Here is a 15,948-nt window from a genome sequence, read left to right on the forward strand (position 1 = left end):
GATCAAGGAGATGTATGTCTAAGGACCTTAGCCTTGTTCTTGACACTTTATCATTGTCTTATTATCATTGTCATCAGTGTCACCACCACTTTCACCATGCACATCACTCCCAGATTCCTACTGTAACAGAATAATGTTATAACCTCTTGCTAAAGCAAATACCAGCCACTAGCAAAGGAGGAAAAGAGGACACAGGAACTCCAGTTGCATTCACTGCTTCCTACTCTTACACTAATCCTCATGTATCTGTCCCTATTTCTACAGGTACCTGTAGGCTTGGTTGGGCCTATTACTGTACTGGAGGTGGAGCAGCTGCAGCCATGTTGATCTGTACCTGGCTCTCTTGCTTTGCTGGAAGAAACCCCAAGCCTGTTATGTTGGTTGAGAGCATCATGAGGAACACCAATTCTTATGCCATGGAGCTTGACTATTGCCTCAAGCCTTGAGCTTTGGCAGAAGATTGGAGAGGGTGGAAAAGAGGAGGGAAGGGAACCTTGAAAACAGGTACTAAGACTAGACCAGTTGCCACCCACCTTTCAGCAGTGTATCCTAAAGTTACATGCTTTTTAACTCACCAGTCATTCATTTGAACTTTCCCTTAAGCCAGTGGGTCAGTGACTACTTACAAAATTCATCAAGAAATATGATTTTCTCAAATATTTACCTAGCTGGTGAAGATGCACTAGCCCCCAAGTCCCAAAATACACCTTTATGAAAAATAAGGAGAAGATCCTCACTTGAAATGTAACTGCACAAGTCTAGGTAAGAACACTTGATAAGGGAGGGACAAGGAGAAGGACAGGGCTGGTTCCTGCCATTCCATTCTTATAGCCCTCCACCTAGTATTGATTATTATTGATAAAATGCCACTGATAAAACATTTGAGACTTTCTCAGGACTATACCTTGACTTTTCCTCTTTTATCTGACCTCTTTTCCTTTTCTTTTGTGAAAAAGCTTGTGGTGAGGGTGATTCTCAATAAGAAAAATATTAACCAAGGATACCTACTTATAGTCTAAGGTCCCTTCCTCATTATGCTTTGGAATATTAATAAGAGTTCATTTTGTGTTTTGGCTTGGTGAGTGGCATCAAAATATAGTGCCAAGTATTCTCCAGTCCTTTATAGATTCAGAAATTGTGTTCATTAAATGTTCTGAAAATATTGTAGCATTTATTGTGCACTCAATAAACATGATTTTACGATGATGATGACAAGACTGTTTCTGCTGACTCCTTATTAAAATTTCTATCAGAGTTCAATTTTATTGATTAGGAAACCCACAGTAGTCATTCCTACCATGATATAAGTTTCTCTGCCTATTTGAAAGACTGCTCATCAAATGATTTCCCCTCCATCTGAGGTGAGTTAGACATAAAAGAACACAGCCTTGATGTCACCAAGGTCTGATGTATTTTTAGGCTTGGCCACCATCCCAAATTTACTCAAGGCTGACGAATGGTATAGAAGAACTTGTCACTCAGGGACAGAATTTGTCTCTCCCCCACACCCAACTACTTCAGGCCAGCTCTACTGTTCCATAACTACAGCTTTAGGGATTAGGCAGGGCATATGACTCAATAAGCCAGCTCATCTGTTTTTATTTTTAATTACTCCAGAGTGTTTGGATACAAGTCCATTGAGGTCAGGTTCCTTTGTCATAAAGCATGACAGAGAAGGGTAGAGAAATGACCTTGGGGGCATGAGGGGAAAAATGGAAAAATAACAGCTCAGTGAGTGTTCTTAGCTTCTGATGCTACCAATCCCTTCACCTTTGCTTCCCAGGAAGTCAATGCTTTGCTGCTCTCTGTGGCCCAGATACCTAAACACCCTGTGAAGTAGTTGCATCCTAGAGAAGAAACTGTTCAATAAAGGGTAAATTTAAAGAGCCATTTTAAATGACTGTCACTTTGTATAAGGTCCTAGTCAGTTGGAATGTTTCCTCTCCTTTTCCACAGAAAGGAGAGAGAATTTAATTTTTTTTTTCTGTCAAGAACCTGGGCCTGTAGGGGCTTATATTCAAAGAGGGACCCAGTCCCTTGTTCAGTTTGAATTTAAATTCCTTCCTGCCTGTGCTGAGTTTTTTCTTGCCAGGCCTTGTATTTTGCATAGATGTTTGATTAGCCTGTTGTTTTTTTTGTTGTTCTTGTTGTTGTTTGTTTTTTATATGGTCTGGAGTAGGTTCTTCAAAGCTGGTCTGGCTTCTGTTGAGCAGAAGAAGGAGAGTCCATAGGTCGGGTGGAGAGCTGAACAAATGAAGTGAGGACCTCAGAGACTGGTTTGTCTTATGCCTGGCTGGTTGTCATGCTCCCTGCATGCACGCAAATGGAATGTCTAAATATGTGTTCTTCCTGATTTTAGAACCATTTAAATCTTATGTGTGTGTCTGTGTGTCGGGGGGGGGGGGGGAGAGCACTTAAAGAGATGGGAAGTTTTACACCTGGGCTATCTCACAATCAACTGAATATTCATTAAGAATCTATTTAGCAGAGATGGCAGATAGGTAGCCACTGCCTGATTGGCATGTGTTTGTGTCTGCAGGGTTACTATTTCTACTCCTATTGTGGCCCTTGGTATATTGTAAGTGTTAAGTCCCTCAGGTCTGTCTCGTGTGGTGCCCTCTCCTTAATGTCACTCATCAATCCTGCTCCCATGGGGAGTAAACACCTCCATTCATTTATAGCTTCTGGTGTCTTCCTGGCAGTGGGTTCTCACCTTACAAGAGTATGAGCTGTGAACAGGACAGGCTTTGGGCTCTGGGAAAGGGAGTTCTGGCTTCTGCAAGAATAGGTGGGAATAGGAGGTTTCTGGAGAAGGGGAATACTGAAAGGGTAAAGGAATGAGGAAGCTGCTGGCAAGCAGAAGCTTTATACACTGTCCAACAAATTGCCCTAAGACAAAGGACTGCACTTTCTTCAGTATAGCATTTACTCCTGGTAGAAATTCTTTTTTTTTTTAATATATTTTATTGATTTTATACAGAGAGGAAGGGAGAGAGATAGAGAGTTAGAAACATTGATGAGAGAGTATCATCGATCAGCTGCCTCCTGCACACCCCCTACTGGGGATATGCCCGCAACCAAGGTACATGCCCTTGACCGGAATCGAACCTGGGACTCTTCAGTCCCCAAGCCGACGCTCTATCCATTGAGCCAAACCGGTCCTGGCATACTCCTGGTAGAAATTCTAATGTGGAGAAGCTTTAGACTGTATTAAGTCCCAAGGTAGACTGTCATTGGGGGTTGGAGGGAATGAAAGTTTCAAAAACAAAAACAAAATACACACACATTAGTGAATGCATTTTGTAAAAGATGGAAGATGTCCCATTTAGTGGCTTGAGAGGGAAATTTGTGCTATTTCTAGAACTCACAATCAATCTATCAATCTCCAACTAAGCCTAATAAAGCTTTCTTTTCTTTTTCTTTCTTTTAAAATATATTTTATTGATTTTTTATAGAGAGGAGGAGAGAGGGATAGAGAGCTAGAAACATCGATGAGAGAGAAACATCGACCAGCTGCCTCTTGCACACCTCCTACAGGGGATGTGCCCGCAACCAATGTACTTTGACCGGAATCGAACCTGGGACCTTTCAGTCCGCAGACTGACGCTCTACCACTGAGTCAAACCGTTTTCGGCTAATAAAGCTTTCTTAATAGACAGGAGGCAGGACACTTCCAAAAAGTCATCTCTGCCCTGTGTCCTTGGTTTAAAAGCATTTTTAAAGCTGGATTGGTGTTGATGTTGAAGAATATTTTTTACCAGCCTCTCTTTCAGATGTAGAGAGATGCATTTTCAGATTTAATTTTCATTTTGTCTACTTATGAAATTAGGCCCTCCCAGAGTTGATCTCTTTTCTAAACACATTGAACCCCCACTGAGTCCTCAAAGCTAACAGCAAATAAACAGTTGCTATGTGTGCACACAAATGATTTAGATTTTCATTTTACAGAACTGCTGATGTGTCAGGAGGAAGAAGTAGGGGGAGACAAAATGCTTGGTTTTGACTGCAGCACTGTGTCCTACTCCTTCCTCCCTCTACATAAAAGAGGCCCCAGAGAACAGTACTTGGGGGAGAGGGACATTGAGGCCAGCTAGCATACATGGAGCTGGCATCCATGTAGTGTTTCTCCTTTCTGGAAAGGTGGTGGCAACTACAGAAAGGAAACAAAGTAAGGAAGAAAGATCAAGGGGAATAAAATGTGGTAGATAGAGAGGTAAATATTGGAATCATTCCAGAGACATGTCGCCTTCCACTGAGGCCTACTAGAATCTCATTTGGGAAAATTTAAATTTATTTTCAAGATATCTCTCTGTATTTTCTGAGCTAAAATAGTTCCCCTAGATAACATAGTAAAGTGAAGACAGTAAAGGCTTTGGAGTCACACAGACCAAGGTTTGAATCCCAGTCCAAACACTTTTGAATTTTGTCTTTGGGCAGGTCACATAAATTCTCTGTATTTACTAAAATTTATAAGACATAAAATTCTGTCTGGTGTTGTCCCCTATTCTCCTCAGGAACTACAGAAGACATTTACTAACCAATGGCACCACACCTTCCAGTTTTCACAGTGATTTTTAATCCTGGTTCACAACATAATCCTCTGAGAGGCTTTTAAAATTGTTGATGGCTATGTCTCACCCTAGTTCAACTGAGTCTGAATTTATGGGGGCTACTAGACCATATTATGACATCTTCATTGTTGATATCATTTACTGACCTACTAGTCATCTTTCATTTATTGAAAACTTCAGCACCTATTTCATTCTCTTTTTTGTTTATATTTCTGTCAGTCTTTTGTAAACTTCAATATCCATGCAAAACACTCTACCAACTTCTTGGCTTCTAAGTTCACGGACTTCCTTACCTCCAATGATATTTTTCTTCAACCCAACCACTGCTACTCCCACTCTTGACATTACCAACAAATGCGACATCACAAAATCTAGCTTTCAAGCCTCCCATTCCTGATCAACACTTCTTATCCTTTCAGCTCATGTTCTTTAATATTTTCACTCTAGCAACTCTGATTCCATGCTACTTACCCAGTCTAGAATCCATAGTTCATCAATATATTCACCTCTTAAATAAATATCCCACTTTTCCCCCTCATTCACCTTGTCATATATTTTTCTAATAAAATGCTAATTCTGGCTAAATATAATAATCTGCCTGATTTGAACTTGCATCAAATTTCCAACCATTGACAGAGAAACACAAGAACTGTTCTTGCACCTTTTCTCTGTATACACATACTCTCTTTAAAATATATATTTTTATTGACTTCAGAGAGGAAGGGAAAGGGAGGGAGAGAGAGCGAAATATCAATGATGAGAGAGAATCACTGACTGCCCGCCTCCTACACACCCCACACTGGGTATTGAGCCTGCAACCTGGGCATGTGCCCTGACTAGAAATTGAACTGTGAACCCCCTGGTTTATAGGCTGACTCTCAACCACTGAGCCACACCAGCTGGGCTACTCTTTCGATGAGTTCTTTCAAACTTATGGCTTTAAATATCCTATACTATTATAGAGGCCTGGTGCATAAAATTTGTGCACTGGGGGGTGTGACTTGGCCCAGCCTACATTCTATCCAATCTGTGACCCCTTGAAGGATATCTGACTGCTGGTTTTGGCCCGATCCCTGTGGATGTCGAACTGGCAATCAAACATCCCTCTCACAATCCTGGACTCTGGCTCCTAACTTCTGGCCTGCCTGCCTGCCAGATTGCCACTAACTACTTCTGCCTGCTAGCCTGACCACCCTCTAACTGCTCCCCTGCTAGCCCAGTCACCCCAACTTTCCTTCCCTGTCGGCCTGGTTACCCCCAACTGCCCTCCCCTGCTGGCCTGATCTCGTCCCCAACCACTCTTCTCTGCTGGCCTGATCGTCTCTAACTGCATCTGCCTGCCTGATAACCCCTAACTGCCCTTCCCTGCTGGCCTGATCTTGACCCCAAATGCCCTCCTCTATTGGCAAATTTGGTTCTGATTTGTAGGTTTCTATGCCAGTCAATGTCAAAAGCTCTGTCTCCTAGGTAGCCATTGGCTCCTCACAGTTGACCCAGATTTGGTTCTAATTGTTCAGTTTCTATGACAGTCAGCATCTCTGGGCCTATCAACAGGACCTGATCAGAAAGGCGGGGCTGATCAGCAGCCCTGGTGGAGGCCTAGAGGGAAATAGAGGCGCAGCTATTGACCAGGCCCAGAAAGAAAGAGAGGCAAGTACTGATTAACATATGCCACAGAGGCTACAGATCAGACCCTGCTTCTCTCTTCAGGCCTCTCTCCAGGCCTGATTCACAGTCCCCTCAGCAGTCAGTGTGCCTGCAGCCATAGCAGTCAGTGCTGGGTCTCCATGGCAACCCAGCACTGACTGTAGGAGTGACTTCAGGTTGATCAAGCCTCTCTGTCATTGTGAATGTGATAGACCCAGGGTTTTTATATATTAGGATAATAATTCTAATATGCTAAGTGTCTGATCATCAGGTTGTCTGTTCAACCAATCAAAGTGTAATATGCTAATGATATTCTAAGGCTGCTCAACTGCTTGCTGTGATGTGCACTGACCACCAGGGTAGGTTAGCTTGCTTCTGGGGTTCAGCTGATTGGGACTGAGTGAGACTGGCCAGACATGCCCTCAAGCCCTCCTGTAGTCCCTTCCCTGCTGGCCAACCTCAGGTGTCCCTCCCTGGCCCCGATTGTGCACCAGTAGGGTCCCTCAGCCTGGCCTGTGCCCTCTCACAACCTGGGACCCCACGGGGGATGCCAGAGAGCCAGTTTTGGCCCAGTCCCAGAAGCCAGGCAGAGGGAACCCATTGGTGTATGAATCTCTACATTGAGCCTCTAGTTATATGTAATCTTACTACTCAAAGTGGAAAGTATACTTATATCCCACTCCAGACTTAATCAGAATCTTCATTTTAGTAAGATTCCCAGGATCTATACTAGTGGTTCTCAGCTCTAATTGTGAATTGAAATCAGCTGAAGAGTTAAAACTCTGCTAATGCCTAAGCCCAATTTTAAAACTTCTAATTTAATTGGTCTAGGCTAGGGTATGGTCTAGAGCAGTGTTTCCCAACCTTCTCTCATGATGAAAATCACCTGGTGGAGTTGTTAAAACACAGATTCCTGAATCCCAACTAAGAAGTGCTAAACTAGAATTTTTGGGAACATATAGGTAAAATTGTATACTTAACTAGTGCTCTAACACAGATGTTATATACAGAGCACTAAGTTAGGTATGCAATTTTACCTATATGTTCTCAAAAATTCTAGTTTAGCACTTCTTAGTTGGGATTCAGGAATCTGTGTTTTAACAACTCCACCAGGTGATTTTCATCATGAGAGAAGGTTGGGAAACACTGGTCTAGAGCCAGGGGTCTTCAAACTACGGCCCGCGGGCCACATGCGGCCTGCAGAGGAGTCTGATCCTGCCCGCCAGGTTTTTTGGGCAGTGAGCGCAGCCAAGGTGTTACAGTAGGGATTAGTAGTTCATATAGTCTGGCCCTCCAGCTCTCTGAGGGACCGTGATCTGGCCCCCACTTTAAAAAGTTTGAGGACCCCTGGTAGACACACATAAATATTGTAAGTCACTATGTGATTTTAATGTGCAGCCATGTTTGAGAACTACTAAATAATATTGATGACTTCCAAATTATTTTTTCTTTTTTTATCATTTTTTATTGATTAAGGTATTACATATGTACATATCTTCACATTCCCTCCCCCACCCCCACTCCCATACATGCCTTCACTTTCCAGTGTCTTGTGTCCATTGATTATGCTTATATGCATGCACACAAGTTCTTTGTTTGATCTCTTATCTCCCACAACCCTCTCCAACCTTCCCACTGTAATTTGACAGCCCGTTTAATGCTTTACTGCCTCTATATCCATCTTTTTGTTCATCAGTTTATAATGTTCTTTATTATCTATAAATGAGTGAGGTCATGTGGTGCTTTTCTTTCATTGTCTGGCTTATTTCACTTAGCATAATGCTCTCCAGTTCCATCCAGGCTGCTGCAAATGGTAAGAATTCCTTCTTTTTTATGGCAGCATAGTATTCCATTATGTAGTATTCCATTGTGTAGATGTACCATAGTTTTCTGATCCAGTCATCTGCTGACGGGCACCTACACTGTTTCTAAATCTTGGCTATTGTAAATTATGCTGCTATGAACATAGGGGTGCATATATCCTTTCTGATTGCTGTTTCTAGTTTCTCAGGATATATTCCTAGAAGTGGGATTATTGGGTCAAATGGGAGTTCCATTTTTAACTTTTTGAGGAAAGTCCATACTGTACTCCAAAACGGCTGTACCAGTCTCCATTCCCACCAGCAGTGCAAGAGGGTTCCTTTTTATTAGCTTCCACGCCAGCACTTGTCATTTGTTGATTTGTTGATGATTGCTATTCTGACAGGTGTGAAATGGTATTGCATTGCCCTTTTGATTTGAATCTCTCAAATAATTAATGACTTCGAGCATGTTTTCATATGCCTCTTGGCCTTCCTTCTGTCTTCTTACGGAAATTATCTATTTAGGTCCATTGCCCATTTTTTTAATTTGGTTGTTTATATTCCTTTTATTGAGTTGTGTGTGTTCCCTATAAATGTTGGATATTAAATCTTTATCAGTGATAACATTTGCAAATATGCTCTCCCATACAGTGAGCTTTCTTGTTGTTTTGTTTATGGTTTCTTTTGCTGTGCAAAAGCTTTTTATTTTATGTAGTCCCATTTGTTTATTTTCTCTTTATTTTCCATTGCCCTAGAAGCAGTATTGATAAAGAAATTGCTTTGGCATATGTCTGAGATTTTTCTGCCTGTGGATTCTTTTAGTATTTTTATGGTTTCCCATCTTATGTTTAAGTCCTGTATCCATTTTGAGTTTATTTATTTGTATGGTGTAAGTTGGTGGCCTAGTTTCATTTTTTTGCTTGTATCTCCCATTTTCCCAACACCATTTATTGAAGAGACTATCTTAACTCCACTGTATGTGTTAGGTCAGAGGAATTCCATAAGTTGATGCATGAAACCAATGGTGATGCAGATAACAGACTAGTGCACCAGACAGATGGCAACACAAATGTCGGTCCCTTCCTGGAACCTGTGATGGACCGGTATACCAGGCAAATAGTGACGCTTACATTGGCTCCTTTTCCTGGAACCCTTGCCAGTGGCAGAAATTCCATTTGCACTATTTGAACAGATCATGGTCCTCTGCCCTCATGGAACAGCTGTTTTAAAAAAAAAAGTGCCTCAGCTCCTGCCCATGCCACTTCCCCAGCCTACTTTCAGACCCATGAACCTCACTCTGGATCATAAGATTAAAAACTCTTCCTTTTGAATGGCATGTGCTCTCTGTATTTGTTCCCTGTGCCACAAACCTCACAGTATGTTCATGCCTCCTTTGTCAAATATTAATTGAGCATAGTGGCTTCGGTCGATATCTGGGTTCTCTATTTTATTCCATTGGTCTATATATCTGTTCTTGTGCCAGTACCAGGCTGTTTTGTGAACAGTGGATTTGTAATACAGCTTGAAATCTGGTATTGAGATCACACCTACTTCGTTCTTCTTTCTCAGGAATTCTGTGGCTATTCAGGATCTTTTTTTTACTCCAGATGAATTTTTGGAGAATTCTTTCTAGGTCTGTGAAATTTGCTATTGGTATTTTAATCGGGAATGTATTGAAATTATAGATTGCTTTGGGTAGTATGGACATTTTAATGATGTTGATTCTACCAATCCAAGAACACAGTATGATCTTCCATCTATTTATGTCTTCCTCTATCTCTATTTTCAATGTCCTGTAGTTTTCTGAGTAGAGGTCTTTTACCTCCTTAGTTAAGTTTATTCCTAGGTATCTTAATTTTTTTGGTGAGATGGTTAATGGGATTGTTTTATTAGTCTCTCTTCCTCTAAGTTCTTTATTGATGTATAGAAATGCCATAGATTTCATGGTGTTAATTATGAATCCTGCTACATTGCTAAATTCATTTATTAAGTAATATTTTTTATGGAGTCTTTAGGGTTTTTTATGTACAGTATCATATCATCTGCGGATAAGGACCGTTTTATTTCTTCTTTTCCAATTTGGATATCTTTTATTTCTTCTCCTTGTCTAATCGGAATGGCTAGTATTTCTAGCACTATGTTGAACAGGAGTGGTAAAAGCGGGCATCCCAGTCTTGTTCCTGTTCTTAGGGGAAATGGTTTTAGTTTTTGCCCATTGAGTATGATGTTAGCTGTGGATTTGTCATATATGGCTTTTATTATGTTGAGGTATGATCCATCTATTGCCATCTTGCTGAGAGTTTTTATCAAAAAATGAGTATTGGGTTTTCTTAAATGCTTTTATTGCATCAATTGGTATGACTATGTGATTTTTATCTCTCAATTTGTTTAAGTGATATATTACATTTATGGATTTGCAGATATTGTAACATCCTTGCATCACCAGGATAAATCTTACTGGATTATGGTATATAATCTTTCTGATGTACTACTGGATCCAATTTGCTAGAATGTTCTTGAGGATTTGGCATCTATGTTTATGAGAGATATTGACCTGTAATTCTCTTTCATTGTGTTGCCATTATCTGGTCTTGGTATTAGGGTGATGCTGGCTTCATAGAAGGAGAATGGAAGTCTTCCTTCCTCTTGAATTTTTTGGAATAGTCTGAGGAGGATAGGTTTTAGTTCTTCCTTGAATGTTTTGTTAAACAACCCTGTAAAGCAATCTGGCCCCGGGCTTATGTTTGCCAGAAGCTTTTTGATGACTGCTTCAATTTCTTCCATAGTCATTGGCCTATTGAGATGTTTAAATTCTTCCTGATTGAGTTTTGGAAGGTTATATTTTTCTAGCAATATATCCATTTCCTCCATGTTGTCCAGTTTGATGTTTTAAAGTTGTTCATAGTATTTTTTTTAAAACAATCCTTTGTGTTTCTGTGGGGGTCTATTGTTATTTCACCTCTTTCATTTCTGATTTTGTTTATTTGGGTCTTCTCTCTTTGCTTTTAGAGACCCTGACTAGAGGTTCATCAATCTTGTTTATCCTTTCAAAGAACCAGCTCTTGGTTTTGTTGATCTTTTGTATTGTTTCTTTGGTCTCTATGTCATTTATCTCTGCTCTGATATTTATTTCCTTCCTTTTGCTTATACTGGGCTTTTCTCCTTGCTCTTTTTCTAACTCTTTCAGTTGTAGGGTTAGGTAATTTATTACCAGTATTTCTTGTTTTTTGCAATAGGCTTGTAGAGCCCTAAACTTCCCTCTCAAGACTGCTTTTGCTGTGTCCCATAGATTTTGGATTGTTGTGTTTTCATTGTCATTTGTTGCCATCATGTTTTTTTATTTTTATTTTTTGCTTGATCTCTCTGGTAACCCAGTCATTTTTTTTAATAGCATGCTCTTTAGTCTCCATGTGTTTGATTTTTTGTATTGTTTTTATTGTAGTTGATTTCCAGTTTTATGCCATTGTGATCTGAGAAGATGCTTGATGTGATTTCTATCTTCTTGAATTTGAAGAGACTTTTCCTGTGTCCTAACATGTGGTCTATCCTTGAAAATGTTCCATGTGCACTGGATAAGACTGTATATTCAGTAGTTTTGGGATGAAATGTTCTAAATGTGTCAATTAATTCCATCTGATCTAGTGAGTCATTTTGGATTGCTGTTTTTTTCTGATTTTTTTTTTTTTGTTTAGTTGATTTATCCAGTGGTGTAAGTGGGGTATTAAAGTCTCCTACATTGATTGTATTGCTATCAATATCTCCCTTTATATAATCCAGAAGTTGTTTGGTCTATTTGGGCCCTCCTGTATTGGGTGCATGTATGTTTACCAGAGTTATATCTTTTTGTTCAATTTTTCCCTTTAGTATTATGTAGTGGCCTTCCTTATCTCTTGTTATGACCTTTACTTTGAGGTCTATTTTATCAGATATACAACCCAGCTTTTTTCTCATTTCCATTTACCTGAAAAATGTTTTTCCTTCCCTTCACTCTCAGTCTGTGTGAATCCATTGTTCTAAAGTCTCTTGCAGACAGCAAATTTATGGGTCACGTTTTCTTATCCATTCAGCTACCCTATGTGTTTTTATGGGTGCATTCAATCCTTTTATGTTTAATGTTATTATTGTCAAGTACATGTTTGTTGTCATTTTTTTAATGTTTGTGTCTCTTGTTGCCTTTCTCTTTCTTCTTTTTATAGCAGTCCCTTTAGCATTTCTTGCATTGCTCACTTGGTAGTGATAAACTCTCAGCCCTTTTTTGTCTGTGAAGCTCCTGTTTCTACCTTCAATTTTGAATGGTAACCTTGCTAGATATAGTATTCTTGGTTTCAGTTCCTTGCTTTGCATCACTTTGTAAATTTCATTCCCTTCCCTTCTGGCCTGGAGTATTTCTGTTGTGAAATCCATTGATTTTATAATAGCAGAACCCTTGGAGGTAACTTTCTGCCTCTCTCTGGTAACATTTAAGACACTTAGTTTATAATTGGTGTTTGCCAATTTAATTATCATGTGTCTTGGTGTCAGTATTTAGGGTTCATCTTGTTTGAGATTCTATGTGCTTCTTGGACTTGCATGTTGTTTTTTTGTTTGTTTGTTTTGTTTTGTTTGTTTGTTTTCTTGCCAATATCAAGGAACTTTTCTGTCATTATTTCTTCAAACAGGTTTTCTATTCCTTGATTCTCTTCCTCTCCTTCTGGTATCCCTATTATGCAAAAATTGTTTTATTTTGTATTATCCCAAAGCTCCCTTTGGCTCTCCTCTTGCTTTTTAAATCTTCTTTCCAGTTGCTGTTGTGTTTGTGTGTTTTTTCCTACCTTGTCTTCTAATTTGCTGATGCAGTCCTTAGCCTCTTCTAGTCTACTGTTTAAGCTTTCCATTGTGTTCTTTATTGCAGCTATGTCGTTCTTCGTCTCCTCTTGGTTCCTTTTCTTGTCAGCTCCTTATAATTCATATTGATTTGTGTGTCTTTGTAACCCAGCCATTTAAACATTCTTAATACCATTACTCTGAATTCTTTCTCTGATATGCTGCTAGCCCCAATTTCATTTAACTCTCTTTCTGGTGATTCCTCTTTTTTTCCTTTGGAGATTGCTTTCTTGTCTTCTCATGTTTTCCTGTAATGTTTTAATTTTAGATCCAATTGCTTTGCTACCCAGGTTCTTCTGGGGATGTTGCTACTGGTGTAATATCTCAGTCCTCCTCAGCTTAGTAATATGGTGTAGCTACCAACTTGAGATATTTGGGGTTTCCTGATGTAGGCCTGTGATCTTGAGAGGCACAACTGAGGTGTCTAGAAGTCAGCAGCCATGGAGGGAAGTGTCCCAACTTTTGCTGTCTTGCACCATTAATTGAAATCATGTGTGCTCAGTGGGGCCTCACATTGGCACCCAGAAACTGTCTGTTGTGGTGATGAGGCTCAGAGGGCCTTCACTCTGGAAAGGTGTGGCTGTGGTGTCCAGAGTTATGTAGTGGTGTGGTGGGCAGACTCAGTTTTGCTGCAGCACCTGTGGTGGATAGGTGCCCACTTCCAGTGGTGGCTCATAGGGGCACCCATGGTACATTTGCCTGTGAGGCTCACTGACACACTCTGAAGGACCCTGGCAGTATAATCGCATAATTGACGTGCTTGTGGGCAGGTATCCAGGATGAATAGATTCAGAATTTCTATTGCTGGGGAGGACTGCATCCCTGTTTGTCCTAGATCACACTCAGGAGTGCCTGTGGATAGATGGGCTCAGGGGTCCTGCTCCTTGGAAATGCACGAGTGTGGAGATGCCTTTGCCTGCACAGAGCTCTGATGCACCCTGAAGGGCCCTGGCACTAAAATTGCCCATCTGGCGTGTCTGTGGGCAGTTATTCAGGAAGAGGGAATTCAGAAGTTTCTACTGTGGAGCAGCATGCCCTTGTCTGTGCAGAATCATACCCAGCAGAGTCTCACAGTTTCTCCCTGAGCTTTGTCAATAGATGGCTCAAGGGGCCTGCTTGGTGGAAATTCACATCTGTGGAGGTGTTTTTGCCTTCACAAAACTCTGAAATACTTTGTGAGGCCCTGGAGCTGAAGTTACACACCTGGGGTGTCTAAGGGCAATTATTCAGGGAGAGGAAATTCAGAATTTCTACTGCAGGGCTGTGCACCCTTCTCTGTACCAAATCACACCCAGCAGGGGCTGCCAGTGGCTTCCAGGAACTGCCCAAGGAGTGATGTGCCCAGGATGCCTGCATGGCTGGAAAGTGTATGAAGGTAATATTCGGAGTTCTCCTTCTAGGGAGGGGAAGATTGCACTTACTGCTTCCGAGAGGTGTAGCTTTGGAAGTGGAGGTCCCAGGGTCTGCAGGTCTGCAGGTGGGGCTACAGGATTTTGGCTGGAATGGCTGCTGGGTTGTGGGGCAGTTCCAAAGCCTGTCGGGTTGGTGGTGCTGATGAATTCCTAGAAAAGGCTGTTCTCTCCTTCAAGATGGCATGGTCTCCTTGCTGTGCTGGTGTCCCACAGTCTGGGAAGTGCCCGCAGCGGTGGTAGTCTCTCCCTGTCCAGGAGAGCCTGGTGTGCTATCCCCTTCTGCTCCTATGGGGATTTAACTGCCCCTTACTCAGTCACACACACCACACACTCTTCTTTCAAACCCTCACTCACTCACTTCCTCTCCCTCACCTCCATCCTGCCAGCTGCCATCTTTAAGAAGTCCCAAATTAATATTTCTAGGCCAAACTTCTATTAACTCCAGGTTCATAAGTCCAATTACATATTCTGTATTTCTACTTTTATATCTAATGGGCTTGACAAATTGTACATATACACAACCACGATCCAAAGCTTTCTCCCTAAACCTGCTCCTTTTCATTATCCCTATCTTAGTAATAAATGGCACCATATTTACCTGGTTTTAACTCCTTTGGTGGCCTCTCCTATCTTTTTGTGACTTTTTTCCTTTGTTCTACCTTTTGATGTTTAAATGCTCCAGGACAAAGATTGTTCCTTTAAATTTGCAGAATCTCCCCAGGTGATCTCATGAAATACTAGTGGCCTGGTGCATGAAATTCATGCACAGAAGGAGGTGTCCCTCAGCCTGGTCTGTACCCTCTCCAATCTGGGACCCTATGGGATCAGGCCTAAATCGGTAGTTGGACATCCCTCTCACAATCTGGGACTTCTGTTTCCTAACTGCTCACCTTCCTGCCTGCCTGATCACCCCTAACCACTCTGCCTGCTTGCCTGCTCGCTCGCAACTGCCCCCCTGCCAGCCTTTGTGCCCCAACTCCTTCCATCAGCCTGTTTGCTCCCAATTGTCCTCTCTGCTGGCCTGATTGCACCCAACTTCCACCCTGCTGGTCTGATCACCCCCAACTCCCCCCCACCACCACCAGCCTGATCACCCCCAACTGCCCTCCCCTCCTGGCTGCCTCTAACCACCTCTGCCTCAGCCCTGCCACTATAGCTTTGTCTGGAAGGATGGCCAGAAGGTCTCCCAGTCTAATTAGCATATTACCTTTTTATTAGTATAGACGCTAATGATGCTCTAATTTAAACATGGTCAGGTTACTCAAATAAAAGAAAATCACTAGTTTATTTCCCCTCTTCTCCAATCAGTTGCTTCTGCCAAAAATCTGTAAGTAATATCGTATTTCTTTCTTTCCCTTGGCCCCTACTTCCAATCCATGTGCAAGTCCTATAAATTCTACCTAGAAATATATTCCTTATCTCTCTATTTCTCTTATCTCTACTGCCATTATCCTAAAATATTAATGATAAAAAAGTCTTAGGAAACTGGGATTAAATGGGATATTCTAACCTGATAACAGATGTCTACCAAGTCTTCAGCAAACATCATATGAATAACATTCTAGTTTAATTCAGAAAGACAATGAAAAATACTTAGGCCAATAATAGAAACCAATAACATCAGGCACCTGTGGCTAAATCTAAGCAAAGATG

General features: G+C 41.2%; 1 protein-coding gene across 2 annotated transcripts in view; it reads left to right on the forward strand.

The window, feature by feature from the left end:
- LHFPL1 (LHFPL tetraspan subfamily member 1) overlaps positions 1-1,134 on the forward strand; it is an 83,412-nt gene extending 82,278 nt beyond the window's left edge. For both annotated transcript variants that reach the window (XM_084870527.1, XM_084870528.1), the window contains exon 4: positions 265-1,134. In XM_084870527.1, the coding sequence (XP_084726653.1) occupies positions 265-446 (182 nt within the window). In that variant the 3' untranslated portion in view covers positions 447-1,134. The remainder of the gene's footprint in view (positions 1-264) is intronic.
- Positions 1,135-15,948: the final 14,814 nt, after the last annotated feature.

This window comes from Pipistrellus hanaki, assembly GCF_964339955.1.
Source record: "Pipistrellus hanaki genome assembly, chromosome: X".
In the NCBI taxonomy this organism is placed as follows: Eukaryota; Metazoa; Chordata; class Mammalia; order Chiroptera; family Vespertilionidae; genus Pipistrellus; species Pipistrellus hanaki.